Below are 19,836 nucleotides of genomic sequence, written 5' to 3' on the forward strand. Positions count from 1 at the left end.
CAACTTTAAGCAGATTGTCGATTCGCTTATAAGACTTACAACGTTTCGCCGAAAATGGTTTCGCTGAGTCAATTATTCGTAGATGTAGGTAACTACTAATTTTTGGTAGACTCTTGATTCACATGCATAAATCGTTCATTTTACCTGTGGACACTGTCGGTATTTAAAGAACTACTAACGATAGACTACTATCGTGAACTTAAAAAAATGCATTTTAGGGTTCCGTAAAAGGAAAAAACGGAACCCTTATAGGATCACTCGTGCGTCTGTATGTCCGTCTGTCACAGCCAATTTTCTCCGAAACTACTAGAACAATTAAGTTAAAATTTTGTACAGATAATAAGGCCAAAATCTGGAAAATGTCCCATATAGAGCACTTGCCCCTACACTTAAGTAGTCGGAATTTTGCCAAAAATAGCATGCGATTTTTTGTGGAACTCTTTCCATACCCATATAGACATGCACTCTAAACCTCATATGACAGTCAATTAAAAGCTTGAATTATTTTAAGAAATGGTACAAAAAAGTCTGTTATTTATTTAATCGTATGGCATGCATGATTAGGCAATCAGAGAACAGCTTTGAGGTTGTTAAGCCAGGCAACTACGTCGGGTGTCAGGGCATCCAGATCCTCAGCTGGGCCAGGATAGGAGTGAAGAGGGCAGCGCCGTAATATGTGCTCAGTGGTTTGTTCCTCTTCGCCGCACTCGCAGAGGGGAGATTCCTTCCAGCCCCACTTATGTTGGAAATAATTACAGCGGCCGTGACCTGTTCTCAACCTATTTAGACGGCACCAGATCTTACGAGGTAGGTGAAACCCTTTTGGTTTTATCGTCGGGTCTGAAAGATAGGGTGTGTCTTTTCCAGCCGTAGCAGTAGACCAGTCAGCCTTCCACCTATCCGAGATGTTGAAATTGCTTAGGCCTGGCGCCATAGCACAGGGTGGGTTTCGAGAGACCAACCGTTGTGGAGGAGGGTGGCAGAACTCTTGATGTACTGGTAGCGTTGGGTTTTTCAAAATCTTCTCCACTTCTCTCTTCAAAGCATGAGCGCGACGGAGATGAGGCGGCGCTACGTGACTTAGTACTGGCAGCCAGTGGGCCGGAGTAGATTTAATAGTACCAGAGATGCATCGCATGGTCTCGTTCAGCTTGACGTCCACTTTGTTGATATGTGCACTACCTAGCCATACAGGTGCGCAGTACTCGGCCGCAGAGTACACAAGCGCGATACCCGAAGTGCGTAAGCAATCCGCCGAAGCTCCCCAGCTGGTGCCACAGAGTTTATGGAGGAGATTATTTCTCGTTGCTACCTTTTGCGAGAGCTTGGTTAGATGTTGCTTATAGGTAAGGGACCTATCCAGCGTAACACCGAGATAAGTTGGGCAGGGATTGTACTTGAGTGCTTCTTTATTCAGGTATACAGTTGGATGATAGCTGGCCATCTGGTTGTATAGATGAAAACAGGAGACTTCAGTCTTACTTTGGCTGGGTATAAGTCGCCACGCGCTAAAGTATGCTGTCAGAGCTTCTAAGTCCGATGACAGTGTTTGGGCACCAGATTCAAAATCTTTGCTCTGTGAGATAAGTGCGATGTCATCGGCATATATAAACTTTGTAGCTTCTGTATGCGGAAGATCTGAGATATAAAAGTCTGTTTATAAGACTCCATAATAGTCTGAGCGAGATCCTAAAAACAGTAAAAACGGTGATAAATAAAGATAATACTCCTAAAAATACGTGTGATATCTCATTAGATTTGTCATGATGCCTAAAAACATGTATTCGAAGAGTGTATTAGCACACAAAAAATATCAAAAGTTATAAGCAAAAAAATTGGGAAAAAGTAGATATTTTTTATTTCCCCAATATCTCAAAAAATATTTATATTTAAGAAACGAAAATTTATATTATTAAAGAGGAGGATATTTACAATAAAACATTCCATACTTGCAGAACTCTTATCTCCATTATGTATTTATACTTTTTATTCGTAGCTGAGCACAGCCCTCCTCCGCGCTCCATTTTCGGGAAACGCGCGCGGCGTGAGAAAGCGGTTAAATACGTAACATTAAATACTTTTAAAGGTATTAAATACTCATAATTTTTTTTTAAATATGGTGTATTTAAAATATGTCAACAAATGGAATTCTTGTAGAAATCTATCTTAAAATAATTTTTTGAACAAGTTAGGCAATTGTTAATTAGCAAATTTTTTTCAAACTTCCTTCTGTATTGAAAACGAAAAAAATTGTGTAAATAAATATCGTAAAATTTTGTCGCTTTCTAGAGATGAGGTATCACACGTATTTCTAGGAATATTATCTTTATTTTGCACCGTTTTTAGAATCTCGAACAGACTAAAGTTAACAATTTAAGAAAATGCTGTTTTTTTACTGTACCACTAATAATTTGAATTGTCAGCTGATATAAATACTTATGACAGCTAGGAGTTCTATTTAACTAAGTACCTAGGTACCGTGTTTCATCCAATGCTTAATTTACTCGGGAAATTTTGACATTCACCAAACGATCATTCTACGAAAAGTTCTGCGTATCGATCAACTGTACCTATTAGGGTTGTGGGCATGCCCACCGTGCCCACAACGGTGGATCCGCGCCTGACTACCAACCTGTTGGGAGTTCATCGGGAGTGGTGGGATCCGGGGCCCGGACCTGCCGAAGCCGGTAAGACAGGAAGGACTTGTAGAAAGGCCGGTTCTTGACGCGGAAGTCCAGACCCACGCTTTGATGGCAGCCGCTCAGCTTCAGGAGGCGCTCGCAGATACAGTATATTATCTAATAAAAGAAAAAAAATTAAGAATATCCCCTGTATTACTGCAATGTTCTACCGCCAGAGTGCAGCACTAGCGCCTCTAGTAAACCATAGAGTAACTTATACATACTGTGCCATAAACTGTTTTTTCACAGACAATAAAATATGACATTGATGCATCAAGGCGGTTTGTTAACAAAGGCTTACCGGGAAACGCGAAAATCGGCATTTAGTTATCTGCCTCTTTATCGCTCGAATATGCAAGAGTGATAGAGAGGTTAGATAACGAAATTTCGATTTTCTTGTTTCGCGGTAGACCCCCAGATTGTGACGGATAGTGGTAGTGGCGCCTCCTACGCAGAGTTTCGCGTAATATTCCCTATTTAGGTACGTTACTTCGACAATAGAGAAGAATTCGGATGTCTTAATTACTCCCGAACTTCTTCGCGTTTGACTGTCTATTTGGAGTTATTTAGATTAGAGTCTAGCCACAGAATTACGTCTAGCTGTGCGGAAAGAGAGGAGTCGTGAAATGTATGGGATCATGGGAACCAATACATTCTACGACTGTTCTCTTTTCGCATAGACTCTAGGTAGGTACCTACACTCCGTCACGTTCTGTTATCTTGCTGCATGTACCTCCGTCGCTCTCCGCAGTAAGTATCACGAATTACATAAATAAATACGAAAATTAGACTTGTGGTGTCAGCCTTACATATGTATGTATGTATGTAAACACTTTATTGTACATTTTATTTTTATTTTATAGCCTTGTATCAGAATATGTGACTTATCGTTTGTTTAATTATTTTCCATTGGTAATTATTCTGTGTGCCCTTTGGCAAAGGCCTCCCCCAACACTTTCCAATCTTCTCTCTTCTGTGCCAGTCTGTTCCAGGTTTTGCCAGCTGTTTTTACCAGATCATCCTCCCATCTTCTGAAAGGTTTTCCTCTCTTTCTCTTGCCCTCTCTTGGGTACCATAGTGTTGCTGATTTATTCCATTTGTCTTCTCCTCTAATTACATGGCCCGCCCATTTCCACTTAAGTGTTCTTAGTTTTTGCACCACATCTTGGGTCTTTGTAGCTTTCATGATTATGTTGTGGTTGATTTTATCTATTTTCCTCTTTCCCATCATGCTACGTTCCATGCTTCGTTGGCAAGTACGAAGTTTGGCTTGTTGTGATTTGGTGAGCGCCCAAGTCTGGCATCCGTATGTTAGGATAGGAAGTATGCAGGTATTAAATAGTTTTCCTTTAACTGAGATGTTCATTGTTTTGTCTTTCATTATTTCTCTGAACGACCAGTATCTCTTCCAAGCATGACCTATACGTGTCTCAATTTCTGTACTTGACATATTGTCTATTTTAATTATTTGGCCTAAATATGTATAGTCGTCCACATAGTCAATGGGAATGTTGTCCACTGTAATTGGTTCTTTCTCTCTGTTAGTCATTGCCTTGGTTTTGGATGCGTTCATGTTTAAGCCCAGCTCTTTGCTTTGTGTATCAAGGTCTGTGAGCTCATGAGAGGATTTCAGATGATGTCGTCAGCGAATGTCAAGTTTGTAAGGTACTCGCCATTTATTCTTAGGCCACAGCCTTCCCATTCGAAACGTCTGAAGACGTCCTCAAGCACTGCGGTGAATAGTTTCGGTGAGAGTGGATCTCCTTGTCGTACGCCCTTTTCTAGATTGATGATTCCTCCTTCTTTTTTATTGTACATAAGACAGGTTAAATTACAATGGAACAAAACATATAGTCAGACCGTAAAAGTCTGCAGCGATTTTGATAGCCCACGCAGTGCAAGTGTCATTTTAAACGTTAAACTTCTATCAAATTATGACGTATAAATAACACTTACGCTGCGTGGGCTATCAAATCCGCTGCAGATTTTTATTGGTGCGACTATATATATAATGTACAAAGGCGAACTTATCCCTATAAGGATATATTATTATCCTTATATCGATATTATGTCAGTGTCAATTAGATTTATCCGTCTCTGACGTGTCTCATATGAGTATGACTTGTGTATGAGTCCCTTAAGTTTGTTTGAATCAGTTGTAAGTGACGAAAATAAGTAGATACCTTTGGAAGTTCTTTAAATGCCCTTTCGTCAAGCCCGTGGAGAGTCGCCCTCTGCCGGTACAGGTACTGTCGTATGGTAAACTCTGCCGTCTTCTTATCTTTCGTCAACATTAACGACTCCCTGCGAAGAAAACCGGTTTTTATACACAAAACAGATTTACGCCCGTCCTACTCGTGATATTTTCAACTACTTCTGTTTTTAATATTAGTTGTAAATTGTTGTTCAATACAATTTTCGTGAGCCGCGACACTAGAAAATTCTAGTATCAAGTGGCGGTACTGATAATTCCGCTACTCGATGCTAGATGTCGACTGTGAAAATAATAGTCGTTTTGGTACCAAAACTGATGTATGGAGTGAGCACTCTATTCTTACTATATTTCTCTATGACCGTGGTGTTTTATATTCTGCCATCGAGATGGTGGAGAACTTGGGATGAAAGACGAGTGAAAGTTAGGTTAAGAAATTGATTTATAGGTATAAACTCACTTGGAGCTAAAGACAACCGTCTGTGGTAGTTGATAGTGTTCAAACTGCTGTACACACAGTATCTGTCCCGAAGTCTGCACAGACCGCGGTCGTTTCTTGCGCACGAGTCTAAAGGGGTCATTATCATCACTCGATCACTCGATCGATCTGCCATCAAGATGGCGGAGGAGTTGGGATGAAAAATGAGAGAAGGTTAGGTTAAGATATAAACTCACTTTGAGCTAAAGACAACCGTTTGTGGTAGTAGATAGTGTTCAAACTGTTGTACACACAGTCTCTGTCCCGAAGTCTGCATAGACCGCGGTCGTTTCTTGCGCACGAGTCTAATGGCGTCATTGGCGTCCTTGACACAAATTCTGCTATGGTGTAGGAGTTGGGATGGAAGATGAGAGAAAGTTAGGTTAAGATATAAACTCACTTGGAGCTAAAGACAACCGTCTGTGGTAGTAGATAGTGTTCAAACTGCTGTACACACAGTATCTGTCCCGAAGTCTGCACAGACCGCGGTCGTTTCTTGCGCACGAGTCTAATGGCGTCATTGGCGTCCTTGACACAAATTCTGCTATGGTGTAGGAGTTGGGATGGAAGATGAGAGAAAGTTAGGTTAAGATATAAACTCACTTCGAGCTAAAGACAACCGTTTGTGGTAGTAGATAGTGTTCAAACTGCTGTACACACAGTATCTGTCCCGAAGTCTGCACAGACCGCGGTCTTTTCTTGCGCACGAGTCTAATGGGGTCATTTGCGTCCTTGACACACATTCTGCTATGGCGGAGGAGTTGGAATGAAAATGAGAGTATAGGTTAAGATATAAACTCACTTCGAGCTAAAGACAACCGTTTGTGGTAGTAGATAGTGTTCAAACTGCTGTACACACAGTATCTGTCCCGAAGTCTGCACAGACCGCGGTCGTTTCTTGCGCACGAGTCTAATGGGGTCATTTGCGTCCTTGACACACATTCTGCTATGGCGGAGGAGTTGGAATGAAAATGAGAGAATAGGTTAAGATATAAACTCACTTCGAGCTAAAGACAACCGTTTGTGGTAGTAGATAGTGTTCAAACTGCTGTACACACAGTATCTGTCCCGAAGTCTGCACAGACCGCGGTCGTTTCTTGCGCACGAGTCTAATGGGGTCATTTGCGTCCTTGACACACATTCTGCTATGGCGGAGGAGTTGGAATGAAAATGAGAGAATAGGTTAAGATATAAACTCACTTCGAGCTAAAGACAACCGTCCGTGGTAGTAGATAGTGTTCAAACTGCTGTACACACAGTATCTGCCCCGAAGTCTGCACGGAACGCGGTCGTTTCTTGTGCTATAGCGTTCACGACACACTCTGCCATCGAAATGGTGGAGATATTGGGATGAAAGATGAGAGAAGTTTAGATTTACAGCAACCGATTTAAAAATACTCAATTCGAGCTAAATACAACCGTTTGTGGTAGATAGTGATCAAACTGCTGCACACAATATCTGTCCCCACGTCTGCACGGAACGCGGTAATTTCTTGCGCAGTCTAATGGCGTTGGTGGCGTCTATAGATGGTGGAGGAGTTGGGATGAAAGATGAGAGAAGGTTAGGTTAAGAAATTGATTTATATAAACTCACTTGGAGCTAAAGACAACCGTCTGTGGTAGTAGATAGTGTTCAAACTGCTGCACACACTGTCTCTGTCCCGAAGTCAGAGGTGCTACTTACCGCGAAAAACCAAATTCGCAAATTGCGGGGATCTTTCTCTTTTACTCCAATAAAGGCGTAATTAGTGACAGAGAAAAATGCCCGCAATTTGCGAACTTCGATTTTCGCGGTTATAGCCCTGCACAGACAGCGGTCGTTTCTTGCGCACGAGTCTAATGGGGTCATTACTATGCTATGACACACACTCGATCTGCTATCAAGATGGTGGAGGAGTTGGGACGAGAGATGAGAGGTTAGTCTAAGAAAATTAATAAACTCACTTGGAGCTAAAGACAACCGTCTGTGGTAGTAGATAGTGTTCAAACTGCTGCACACACAGTATCTGTCCCGAAGTCTGCACAGACCGTGGTCGTTTCTTGCGCACGAGTCTAAAGGGGTCATTATCATCACTCGATCACTCGATCGATCTGCCATCAAGATGGTGGAGGAGTTGGGATGAAAAATGAGAGAAGGTTAGGTTAAGATATAAACTCACTTTGAGCTAAAGACAACCGTCTGTGGTAGTAGATAGTGTTCAAACTGCTGTACACACAGTATCTGTCCCGAAGTCTGCACAGACCGTGGTCGTTTCTTGCGCACGAGTCTAATAGCGTCGTTGGCACGCACGCGCAGTGAGTACACGAGGTAGCACGCTATCAGCACACCTGTGCGGCCGAGACCTGGAAAAAATAGCATTTTTGTGCCCAGAATTTAGAACAACTACCCACAATTATATGTTTAAAAGTTGTAATCCGACAACGGATTTTTTTTCCTATGGAACTTCTTTTTACAAGCTTTTATTAACGTGCAATGTACCTATCATCTCATCATCATTTCAGCCTATACACGTGCCACTGCTGAGCACAGGCCTCCTCTCATTCGCGAGAGGGCTTGGGCTATAGTCCCCACGCTAGCCCAATGCGGATTGGGGACTTCACATACACCTACGAATTTCTTCGCAGATGTATGCAGGTTTCCTCACGATGTTTTCCTTCACCGAAAAGCTAGTGGTAAATATCAAATGATATTTCGTACATAAGTTCCGAAAAACTCATTGGTTTTGTACCCGCGACCTCCGGTTTGAAAGTCAGACGTCATATCCACTCGGCCACCACTGCTTGAATGTATATACCTATGTAAAATTGTAAATGTAACTAATGTTTGTACGGGTCAAATCTTGCAAGTTAAAGACCCTCTTCTCGACTTCCAATAAAGCCGAAAATTTGCATACATATGTAACTCAAGGGTGCCAATGCAATATTGTGGTACCATCGAGCTGATCTGATGATGGAGACGGGAGGGTAATATGAACTCTGTGATGAAACAACGTAACCTAGTTGTGTTTGGGGTTTTTAGAATTGTCTCGATGAGTATAAGTTGCCTGTGGAAAGAAAAGTACAGTCAGCGATAAAAGCTTATACCAAAAATGTTATTTTTGCTAAAAACGTATTAGTAATCAACTAAATAACTAGGCTAGCGCCAGAGCACGTCACTTATTGGTTAACGGTAGATTTACATCATTGAAGAAAAATCTACAAAACGTTAATCGAATATTTTTTTTGGGTACGTTCACGGGTACAGTACGAAGCAGAATACTACTAATTTCTTCACGCATGCCGCATGCCACATAATGCGGGTCTAAGCAAGCGTGTTAGTTGCCAAACTTACAATGTTGTTTTTAGTAATTAAGAACGAGAGCACCAGGCATTAATTATTTTTACTTAAAGGTCATGAATAATTTAAGGTAGTTATTCCAGGGACCATTTGTTACTAAGTTTCAACGTATAATTAATGAACGTTCATTTACGTTACCTATGGAAATAATAAAATGAAACCAAATACTTAATTCGTGCAAAAAGTCATTTATTACCACTATACACGTAACAATTAAATCACGTACGTTGATTAAAGTACCAAGCTAACTCTGCACCAACTTTGAGGTGATAAAGAGTGAAAGTTCCTAGCTCCTTGTAAGCCGAACACTCTCTCTCCAAACCTTTTCAATAAGTTCATCATCCTTAGCCTCTTTCGGAACTGCACTAGGCCTACAATCAGCGTAATATTTGCCACTTGTATCCTCTAATTCAGGAGCTACACTCAAATGAATCGATGTCTGAGCACCTTCTTTAGCTGTCTTAAAAAGAACTTTAATGACTGCCAATAATACCTTCCTAGGTATCGCAGGCAAACGGTCAAAGATGTCAGTTTTCACTATACCAGGATATAAAGAATTTGCTGTTACTCCTTGAGGAAGCTTCTTGGCTAACGCCTTTGCCCAAAGCACATTGCAAAGTTTAGTATTACAATACCTAGTCCATTTTCCTTTAGTGTTCAAGCCAGCTACGTCTTCAGAATCGAATTTAGACATAACCCAAGCGTATGAAGACACAATCACTATACGACTTGGTTTTGAATCCGTCAGCTTTTTCAGCAGTAAATTAGTTAGTAGAAATGGGCCTAGATAGTTGATTTGAGTCACTAATTCAATCCCATCCTCTGTAGTTTTCTTTTTGAGTCCAGCACATCCAGCGTTGTTGACCAAAATGTCTAATCTTTCTTCATTATCATTGAATTCTTCGCAAAATCTCCTAATGCTCTTAAATTTTGAAAGATCTAAATGTCTATATTCGACATTGGGGTTTTTCGTTGTTGCTATAATATCTTCAACGGCAGCTGCGGATTTCTTGTTGTCTCTGCTTGCAATAATGACCCTTGCGCCCCTTCTGGCTAGATCTCTGGCCGTCTCCAGTCCAATTCCAGCGTTCCCTCCAGTCACAAGGGCGGTTTTCCCGTGAAGCTTCGTCTTACACTTGCAAACTCCCTTGATGGGGTCTAGCCATAGTTTCAGACCGAGGATGATAACGATTAATAATATGGTGAAATAAAGAATAAACTTGAGCAGAAAGAAGAAAAGTAAGTAAAAGAACATGTTTACGTGTTAATTCTGTCCACATTAATGGATGAATTGTAGCTTTCCTTTTGTTATTTAATACAGTCATGCCGGAAAGTCTTACCCTTTTATTTATAAACGCCCTACAAACCTCAATTAGCTAATACTCGTTTGTCCTTATCTGTCATTTTGACTTATGTATTTGTAAGAAAGGGGTAAAACATAATTTAACTAAATCAGGCCTTTAAAGTTTTATGAATAAAGGGTCTTAAAGTATATTCATTAGAGCGTGTTTAGGTATTGCGAGTACCTATACACTGTAAGTAGGTAATTAATAATTGACAAGATCAAACATAAAGCGAGGTCATCAGATAGGTACTAGATCTAAATGTAATCTTATTATAATGAAATTAGTCGCTCCTATGAGCTGGAGAGCGAACCCCCATGGCTCCGCCATTTTGAAAAACTTCCAGAAACTGAATCGACAAAGAAATTTATATAATCATGGCAGGTACCAGCAATGCACACAAAATCTAGAGAATCGGTTGAGAAATGCGACATATGGAGGAGAACAGCCAGACAGACATACGATTCTAGTATTTGTGTCCAATTTGAAACGAAGAAGCTTCGCGCTCGCTCGGTCAATTATTTTGTGTTGCACGTACTAGCTTCTGTACACGATAAAAACTAAGTTCAAAGTATTTTCTAACCGATTGTACACTGTTGTTTTGCATAATGAATTATCTACTTAAGTAGTTTCACATTTAACCTTCATCGGGTCGCCGTATTGATTCTAAATTCCAGACTTGTTTACATACTTAATTGTATTTGTTTAAGGCATGCAAATAAAAGGCCGGCTTCGGAAATAACAAGTAGGTACCCACCTATAATAGTTTAGCGAATCAAATTAGTCAGTAACGGCAGAATGAATAATTTTTTGGTAAACCAAATCAAACATCGCTAAGAACCATTGCAAGGAAACTTGCTTTCACGTATAAAAACCGAATCGAAATCGGTCCATCCGTTGGAGAGCTACGCTGCCACAGACAGATAGACAGACAGACATTGGAGTCAAACATGTAAGACCCCTATTGCGTCGGGGGTTAAAAATGGAAATGGGGGTTAAAAGTGTATAAAGTTACATGACATTTTTAACTTAAAATATGCTCAGAAAAACGTTGTTAGAGCGTTTTCACATTGTCCGATCCGATATCGGACGTCGGAAGGAAGTAAAATGTAAGAAATATATGTTTCTCTATATTTATTTATACATTGAATAAGTAAATCATTATTTACTAAAAACCGATGAAAAAAAGCGAACTTAAGTATAATCTCTCCTGTAACTGTTTTTGTCATAGCCGTCATAACCGATAATATTTGTTTAGTGTGCGTATGTGTAGGCATAATGTTTATTGTAGTGTGCGTGTAGTGTAGTGTCCGCCGGGATTGACTACGGGGATGTAGGATCCTACATCCGATATTGGATCGGACAATGTGAAAACGCTGTTAAGTATTCTTCCAAATTCCTCACGGGCGGTATGGGTACCGTGTAACACAGGTATCTTTTTGTAATTAAAATAATATAGTAGTACCACTGTATATATATTGTATGTAAATAAATGATTAAAAAATATAATAATAATAATAATAAGCCCGCAGGGCAGCTTGTGGCGAGCTGTTGGGGAGTAACGACCCCACGGACCCGAGTGCTCCCGAGAGTCGGTCAGGGTCTCCGTCTCCGGCGTGTCTTCATCGGTCGGAGTGGACCCCAAGGGGACCCGCAGGACTCTCAGCTCTGGCTTGCCTTCATTGGCCGTCCAGAGAGGAGTCGTTAGAGCTATATGCTCCAGGGGTGGAAGTGAAAGATGCATAAGACGCGAGTTGGCACAGTGGCTGTTAACAGCCACTGGGTAGAAAGCGGCGCACACCTCTCGACACCCCTGAGCCGCTCACACCGATGTTGCTCCTGGTCGTCTTCGCGACGGCAGTTTCAGGGGCCCATCTAGTCGGCGGCAAGTCACCACCTGCCTCGATAACGTGTGTTAGCATTGTTATGGCAGGTGTCCGAACTCTTTACAATAGCCCAGTCTCATTGTCCACCCAAACTTCAATCCATAGACCGGTATACTATTCACTTTTGCTACAATAGTCCCAATGCCTGCTGCGACCGGTTCATGGGTGTCTATTGTTGCGCCTGTGAACGGGTTCCAGCAGGCGTTCTACATGACATTAAAGCGCTCCAAGGGGCCTCTACGTGTTGGATCTGTGTCCCCACGCAAGCCTATCAAAAAAACCGGGATTATAGGCCCGTGATATCCAAAAGGAGATACATAATAATAATCTTTATTCACTTAAAAAAACCTAAAATAGTACAGAGTGTCGATATTATGCTAGATACAGAAAGCTTATAATTAGGTTTGTGACAGTTTCACCAAGGTCGAGCCTCTGTCTCCCGAACTAGGTCAGAGCCTGTGACTCGGGAGTCAGCGATTCCTCCGCTAAAGGTTACACAGTAGTGGTGGCAAAAATAAAAGCTATTTTAACAAAAGTTGTACGATACAATATGTATAAGATAAAAAAAAGAATACAATGTTTCAGTTGTAATATGTAACAATAAGAGAGAAGTTCAATCTACTTTGTTTTAATTACTTTAATACAATTTATATTGAGAAGTTACATGTGTATAGGGGTGTCTAGGGTACAATTATTTTAGGCAGCTTAAAAGTATTTATATAGTAAAGTCACCTGCATGGCAATGTATGGCCACCCTGCCCTCCTGCAGCGCGAATGAGAGCACCTTGGCCATGTCCAGCAGTCCACTGAGGCTGGCTTCGCCGTAGTCTGGCCAGGCAAAGTTGTAGTAGTAGACTGGGGAAAAAATAAAGGGGAAAATCCTCGGAAAAGGTAGGTAGGTATATAATTTATCTGCGAATATTTTTGAGCTAGTGTGCAATAGGGTATTTGACTAGTCAAATCAGTTTCTTTTTCCGAACTGTCAAAACACTAGCATGTGACATCACGATCAAATTACTAACTACTAACTACTAATTACTACTAACTAGTACTTTATTTCATGCATGGTGTAAAATAATTTATTTTAAATACCCTATACTGTGTGTGTTTATTACTAGATCAGGTTGACCAGTCTACTTATTACCTAATACATAAAATTACCGAAAACTAATTAAGACATTGGTTGATTAGCTAGGCCTTATTAGGATTTCCTCCACCGAAGTATTCCTCTTATAATAAACAAAACTTACTGTCGTTGGCCATGAAGATGTTAGGGTCGTATGTGAACCCAGAGCTGGTAAGGGGCGGGCCGCAGCTTGCGTGTTCGCCGGGTGTCTGCAGATTTATCACCGTCCGGATACCCCAACTACAGGACACAAAGGCCTCTTTCATAGCTGCAAAACTAGTGAGACTTGACTACTTGAGAAATTATTTTTGTACTATTTAAAATAATGATGCTGTGTCCACATCTAACTACAAACTTTATTTATCTACTAGTTTCCACTCGTATCAAAGTCAAAGTCAAAAGCATTTATTGCAAACATATTACAAAATGTATTGTCTACGTCCGCGTAGAAGTCATAAACAATTTCAACCCCTTTTTAAAGCAGTCGTTGGGGAATAAATATCTAATATTCTCTATAAAAAGCAAGGCAGTTTTTATTAATAGTTCTAACTAAACGGTTACCTGTGGAATTGCTGTATAATATTCCTGGCGGCGATACCAGCGGTGCTGGGGCGCGCCATCGCCAGTATGTCATCAGTGATCCTATAACAACAGATAGCTTTAGCGTGACGTGTTGGCAGTCAGGATGGCCGTGTCGGAGTTTTATTTATATTAGGTACCTACGGTAAATTATGGGGGCAAAGGGCGCGACCCGTCTGATGATAAGGTAATCTAATTTAGTCAAAAACAGAAGAATAATTAAACTAAAATACTGGTATAAAAAAGACAGTATGGAATTTAATAGAAAGGATCTCCCTACCTGTCATAAAATTTTGCTCTCGTAATTTCGACGTCTGATCATTACGTGTTAGGTGCCGTAGCCGTACCTAAAAGCTTTTTTCTGTTATAAACTATTTAAACAGATTACTTAAATCGCGACGGTTTCCTGACCGAAACCGAATATCTACATAGTTTTATGTCTCTAACTCGGGAATAGTTTTATGTCATGAATAATAATATCGCGGTAATGGAAACAATCTGTTATCAAAATTACACACATGTTCACTAATTTAAAGTATGTAAAGTTTATTTTATTGATAAAAACAATGAAAGAAAACATAATAAAACTTAAAAACCTACAGATAAAAAAATTGGCAGATAAAAAGATCGCCGTCAACGGGCAAGGTGCCCAGAAGGCTGCCCGTATTTCCCCGCTGTATGACGATACTAATACGCTGCGCGGAATAGTGGCCAACCCTCTGGCCCTAATTTAAATGAAAACACCTGCATAATGAACATTTTTCTGCAAGAAATATAAAGAGCACTTAAAATGCCCGCACTGGCGCTAAATGCCATCAACACACGACACAGCGGCATTAACGTATGAACATTATTGTCCCAGGTCCGAGTCTATCAACAAAATACAGGCTAAAAACTACCTTACACACCAAAAGTTCAAGTTCAAAGTCGAATGGGTATATTGTAGAGATAAGGGCCTAACAGTCCGGTAAATTAACATAATAAGTACAACGGTTGAAAAGTCACGCTAAATAAAATTATTACAACATTTTTATTCTCAAGGATCCATTTGTTAAATTTGTTTGGGGAGAAATTACTATGCCTACCTATAATATATTTATGGATAGGTAGAGGTACATACTTACAAACACTGCGTATTGTGTTGGGTATAGTTGCCACATTGACTTATTACACATATATAAATATTTTATATGACGACCATGGGAAATAAGAGTCATTTTATTGATTTGTTTAAAAGAATTTCTCGTAAGTCGTATCTCATAAGTTAATTATATAAGTATATGGAGACAAACAAACCTTAGGTGGTTACAATACTATTACAATTTTAATAATTATTGTGTTGTAAATACTTGTGCTGTAATCAATAAATACCAAAAAAAGATTACATTAATCACAAACATGGCGAATTTGGTCGATATGCTAATAAACAAGTAGAATAGGCCCCTTCCAAGTGCGTTGTGGACATAGTTGTCCGGCGTTGTCACGAATGGCGTGTTCACTCAAACAGGGCGGACTCTTAATTTTAACTAATTTGCTTACATTTATTTCTATTGCTGCTATTAAAGTAAACATGCCATTAATAAAAGTGGGGAATTTTTTATGATAATTTTATTTTCCGATGTGCCAGGCGCATAATAAAAGTACTGAAAAGATAAATTAGAACGTTTTATGTTCGGAACGCTAATGCTAACAATTTTTTTTAAATAGAAAGCTCAATTTTTTTTATAAAATAAAAATAATTAAAATCTCTGTGACATTTATAATTATATAGGTACTTAGTTGGTCAAGCAGATCTTGTCAGTAGAAAAAGGCGGCAAATTCGAAAAATGTAGGCTCGAAGGGATATATTCTCATAGAAAATTTGAATTTCGCGCCTTTTTCTACTGACAAGATTTGCTTGACCATCTATATGTATCACTTTTTCAAAGTACTGAAGTATACCAAGATCTATTTTCGTGGCCAACTGTACCTATTATAAATAGGGTTAGGTAATTATAAACGTACTAATTTACAGTCCTGTCAGAAAAACTAGGTCACAAGCTTTATATCGTAAAATAAATAGTCCTTAGTGTATGTAAAACAACTTACTCTCAATCACAATAGGGACTAAGTCAACCAAACGCCATCCAAGTTTCAATCTTAACACAACTCGTTAAAGTTCAAAATACAAAGCGGGTAGTTAGACATGTTACTGTTTGGTTTTAAGAGTAACTGCGTGGTGCACGCACGATATGTAAAGTTGTTGACAATGAAAAGGCCGTTCTTGTATCACGCTATTGTATTTTTTTAAATATAAAATGGACGAAGGCATTATTGTAAGCTGCTGAGTTAAGCTTAAAATCCTGGGTTTACTTTACCCCATCAATACCTACACTCAATCTGTACGAGAAAACACAATGAAAATACAATTAATTAAGGTACCTACGGCTCACGCATCGCATTAGGTAACCTATAGGGACCGTGAGCGTTGGAGGGCCTGCCTAGGGGTCACAAAACCGTGCGTATTTTAGAAAACCGGTTTTTCGGTTTTTGTGAAACAACAAAACCGGGTTTCCGGTTTTTTCGGTGATTTCGATTTTACGTATAATTTTTAAAATATGCAAGTATTTTTAGGATCAATGCTTTAATATTAATTCTTCCACAACATAATAAATACACAATACCAGCTGGGGATGTAGGAAATCTGACGCCAACGGAGAGGCCCTCATGGACTGGGCAGATAGGAACAAGGAACGTTCAATCAACTCGATGGAGAATTGACCACACCCCGGACCTAGTCTTCACAACGAGAGCAATATAGATGGTACTTCAGTGGCCTCCGAGCGGTACAATACCGCCTAGTATTAGTTGTCATAGGTCTGAAAATAGCTATGGTTGAGTCGTATCCTGCCTAACACCACCTCGCGGAAGTTTACTTATGCTGATGACCTGGCCCTTGTATGTGACACAAGAAGACAGCTTGGAAATGGGACAAAATATCCTGGAAAAGGACCTGGATCTATTAGATGACTATCACTTTCACTGTGTAACAAACTGGCCAACAAGAAACTGAGAGTAAAATTCAGCGGCAATCTTGTCCAACACAACTTTCTTCCTAAATCTTCGAAGCACTTTCCTGGATTGAAGCCTCATCTTCAAGGAGCACCTAAGCAGCCTATCTGCAAAACTGCGCAAATAGATATAACGTTGGAGACTAAAAAGCTGTTTATTTATACAATTTGTGCGTATAATGTATTGTATTGTTACAAGCTTTTATTTAGTTTCACCTGACCGTTGTCTGTCTGTCTGTTTGTCTGTCTGTCTGTCTGTAAACAAATCTTGCAAGTTAAATTTGATCCACTTCCTGGTTTCCGATTGAGCTGAAATTTTGCGTGCATGTATAAATCGGATAACAATACAATATTATGGTGTCATCGAGCTGATTTGATGATGGAGACCGGAGGTGGCCATAGGAACTCTGTGATAAAACAACGAAACCTAATTGTGTTTGGGGTTCTTAGAATTGTCTCGATGAGTAGACTGACAATTGACTGACAACTGACTGACAATTAACTGATTCAATTCGACTTTCATATAAAAACTTGATTTACTTTCATATTATACACATAGATTTAAGATTAGATCCTAAGCATGTAATATTGCATCACATATATCACAGGGTCCATGTGGAACTACCCAGACATTGTAATATCTATAGAAATACCATGGTTGCAATAAATAAATATGATGATGATATGATATGAGTATTAGTTGCCTGTGGAAAAAAAGTAAGTACAGTCGGCGATAAAAGCTTGTACCAAAAATGAATTTTTTGCTAAAAACTTTTTTTTATTTGCTCTTCAAAATAATGTACTTATATAAAACTATAAAATCGAAAAACTCGAAAAAGCCGGTTTTATCAAAGTGAATACCCGGTTTTTGCAATAGGCTGTAAACCCGGTTTAGCCGGTTTTTTCGATTTCGGTGAAACCGGGTTTGTGACGCCTAGGCCTGCCATCTTGTGGCCTGAATCGGAAATATATGTGTGCACATGCACATTACCAAAGCAAGTGCTACCATCTACCGTTCTCGTAGGTACGTTTCCTTGTGCATAGTAGGCTCTTCCATCTTCTGGGCTACAAAAACGTCACATTTACGCCTCGCGCCAAAAATCTGACGGCTCCTGTGCTGCCCCCTATAGTTCCTGCACATTCTAGTAAGACAGCAGTCGAATTAACTAAGTGGACGAGGTTTCTAGAATTATCTTCAAACACTTATTATTATCTTGGCAATGAGCCGTGTTTAGATCTTTTTGGACATTTCACTTGCTTAATTTTTTCCGCTGCTGACTCACGTTCGAATAGTAAATATTACTAACCTAAGGAAGCCCTAATTTCCTTAAACGTGTATTTATTCGGCTCTCTTTTCGACTTTTATTAGAGGTCCCTGAATCCAACACTGCAATGGCAAGGTCGCCATGTGACGCGCATCTCAGGTGAATTGGCCAGGAATGTGATCCGTTTTGTGTTAGAGCAGCCATTCTCAAAGTGTGTTCCGCGGAACCCTAGGGTTCCGCAAAGCCTCTGTTGGGGTTCCGCGAAAATACTTGTAATAATAAAAAAACAATCGAAAATACTTGTAATAATAAAAAAACAATAGGTATATCTGGCCTCTACGTGTTGGATCTATATCCCCACGCAAGCCTATCAAAAGACCGGGATTTATAGGCCCGTGAAGTCCAAAAAGGAGAAAAAACAATAGGTATATCTGGTCGACAGTGATGAACGAAAATATTTAGTTTAGGGTTCCGTCAAATATTTCGCTTTCCAAAAGGGTTCCGTCACCAAAAAAGGTGGAGAACCGCTGTGTTAGAGTAACAATTTTTAAAGTAGTAAGTACGAGTAAGAATAAACGGGGTATATTTAAGAATGTTAGTACTTGATCGACATACTACCAGATTTTTTTTTATTTTAATGGAAAAATTGAAAAAATTAAGGTTTTTTTATGAAATTTAAAACGGCTTTTTTCAATTTTATCTTTAATACATAAATATTCTATAGTTCGTTTTTTTAGCATTAGAAAGAACTTGCAAGAAGTAAGCGATCTTGACATGTCTTTTAATTGAAAAACGCTTTTTATAAATCAAAAACTATTACTTATGAAAGCAGAAGAATATAAACGATCGTATTAGACTCATAATTGTTATATATTTGCCGTAACTTATTTTTAAAATGTGTTTTTCAATTAAAAGACACGTCAAGATTGTTTACCTTATTTCTAATGCTAAAAAAACGAACTATAGTATCGCCCGCAAGCGTATCCGATTGATATTTTTTTAATTCTAGGTACATTGACTTACCAATCGGAGTATAGTCCCTGCAGGGCAGACTGGGGCGCGGGCCGCTCGTAGGGACAGCGGGCGCCGCCGCAAAACAGTGCACATTGGAGCCCCGCGGGCGTGCTCACGCGCACCTGACACAAACATACAGCTTGGCAAAAAAGAGTAGAAATTAAAAAGTGGCAACCCTGTAGTGTCGTCCCTTTCAAACCAATTTATATAAGAAAACGGGACGACACTACAGTGTTGCCACTTTTTAATTTCTACTCTTTTTTGCCAAGCTGTAGCTTACTATATACCGCTAGAGCCGGACCAAGCTTACTCTGCGTAGCGCATTACTGTCAAATTCCTATGAAAATATGAAGATTAGGTATAATAACACTCCCTCACTTTGTCCTGTTAATGTCGGTACAAAGTTAGATTAGCCGGACTCTATTATTTTTGATTAGATTGAATTTAACTCTTTATAAAAAAAAATACGAAAAATAAACTAGATATGTACCTGGTTACCAGATGTCAGGAATTTTAGCCGTTTGTCAGGAATGCGGCCGGAATACGAAAATGTCAGGAATTTTAGTGAATTAAGACTTCTCTATACTTGGTCAAGCAAATCTTGTCAGTAGAAAAAGGCGGCAAATTTAAAAATTCCAGGCGCGAATCGTGCCAGAGAAAATTTGAATTTCGCGCCTTTTTCTACTGACAAGATTTGCTTGAGCAAGTATATTATGTTTCCAAAAACGTACATTATTCAAATTTACTTACATAAAGCCAAAACAAATCAAATTTAAACAATGTAACATACATAGATATCGTTTACGGGGGCGTCAACTATTTGAGCGGCAGGAAAAATATTTCGCAAATCAGGAATTTTGTCATG

At 39.6% G+C, this 19,836-nt stretch overlaps 2 protein-coding genes across 3 annotated transcripts in view; both read right to left on the minus strand.

Moving 5' to 3' along the window:
• LOC134673735 (protein tyrosine phosphatase domain-containing protein 1-like) overlaps positions 1-19,836 on the minus strand; it is a 40,423-nt gene that overhangs the window by 11,388 nt on the left and 9,199 nt on the right. For both annotated transcript variants that reach the window (XM_063531749.1, XM_063531750.1), the window contains exons 3-9: positions 18,981-19,093; positions 13,625-13,705; positions 13,188-13,303; positions 12,670-12,792; positions 7,531-7,714; positions 4,865-4,985; positions 2,633-2,798 (exon numbers count right to left, since the gene is read on the minus strand). In XM_063531749.1, the coding sequence (XP_063387819.1) occupies positions 2,633-2,798; positions 4,865-4,985; positions 7,531-7,714; positions 12,670-12,792; positions 13,188-13,303; positions 13,625-13,705; positions 18,981-19,093 (904 nt within the window). The remainder of the gene's footprint in view (positions 1-2,632; positions 2,799-4,864; positions 4,986-7,530; positions 7,715-12,669; positions 12,793-13,187; positions 13,304-13,624; positions 13,706-18,980; positions 19,094-19,836) is intronic.
• LOC134673759 (retinol dehydrogenase 13-like) lies at positions 8,877-10,186 on the minus strand. Its single transcript, XM_063531779.1, has one exon. It carries the CDS (start codon positions 9,961-9,963, stop codon positions 8,995-8,997), a length of 969 nt encoding a protein of 322 aa, XP_063387849.1. The 5' UTR covers positions 9,964-10,186; the 3' UTR covers positions 8,877-8,994.

The sequence above is a fragment of the Cydia fagiglandana genome, chromosome 19 (assembly GCF_963556715.1).
Source record: "Cydia fagiglandana chromosome 19, ilCydFagi1.1, whole genome shotgun sequence".
Taxonomy (NCBI): Eukaryota; Metazoa; Arthropoda; class Insecta; order Lepidoptera; family Tortricidae; genus Cydia; species Cydia fagiglandana.

Bases quoted from the DNA above. Each gene is read 5' to 3' on its own strand.
- LOC134673759 (XM_063531779.1), bottom strand. From the start codon at position 9,963: ATGTTCTTTTACTTACTTTTCTTCTTTCTGCTCAAGTTTATTCTTTAT.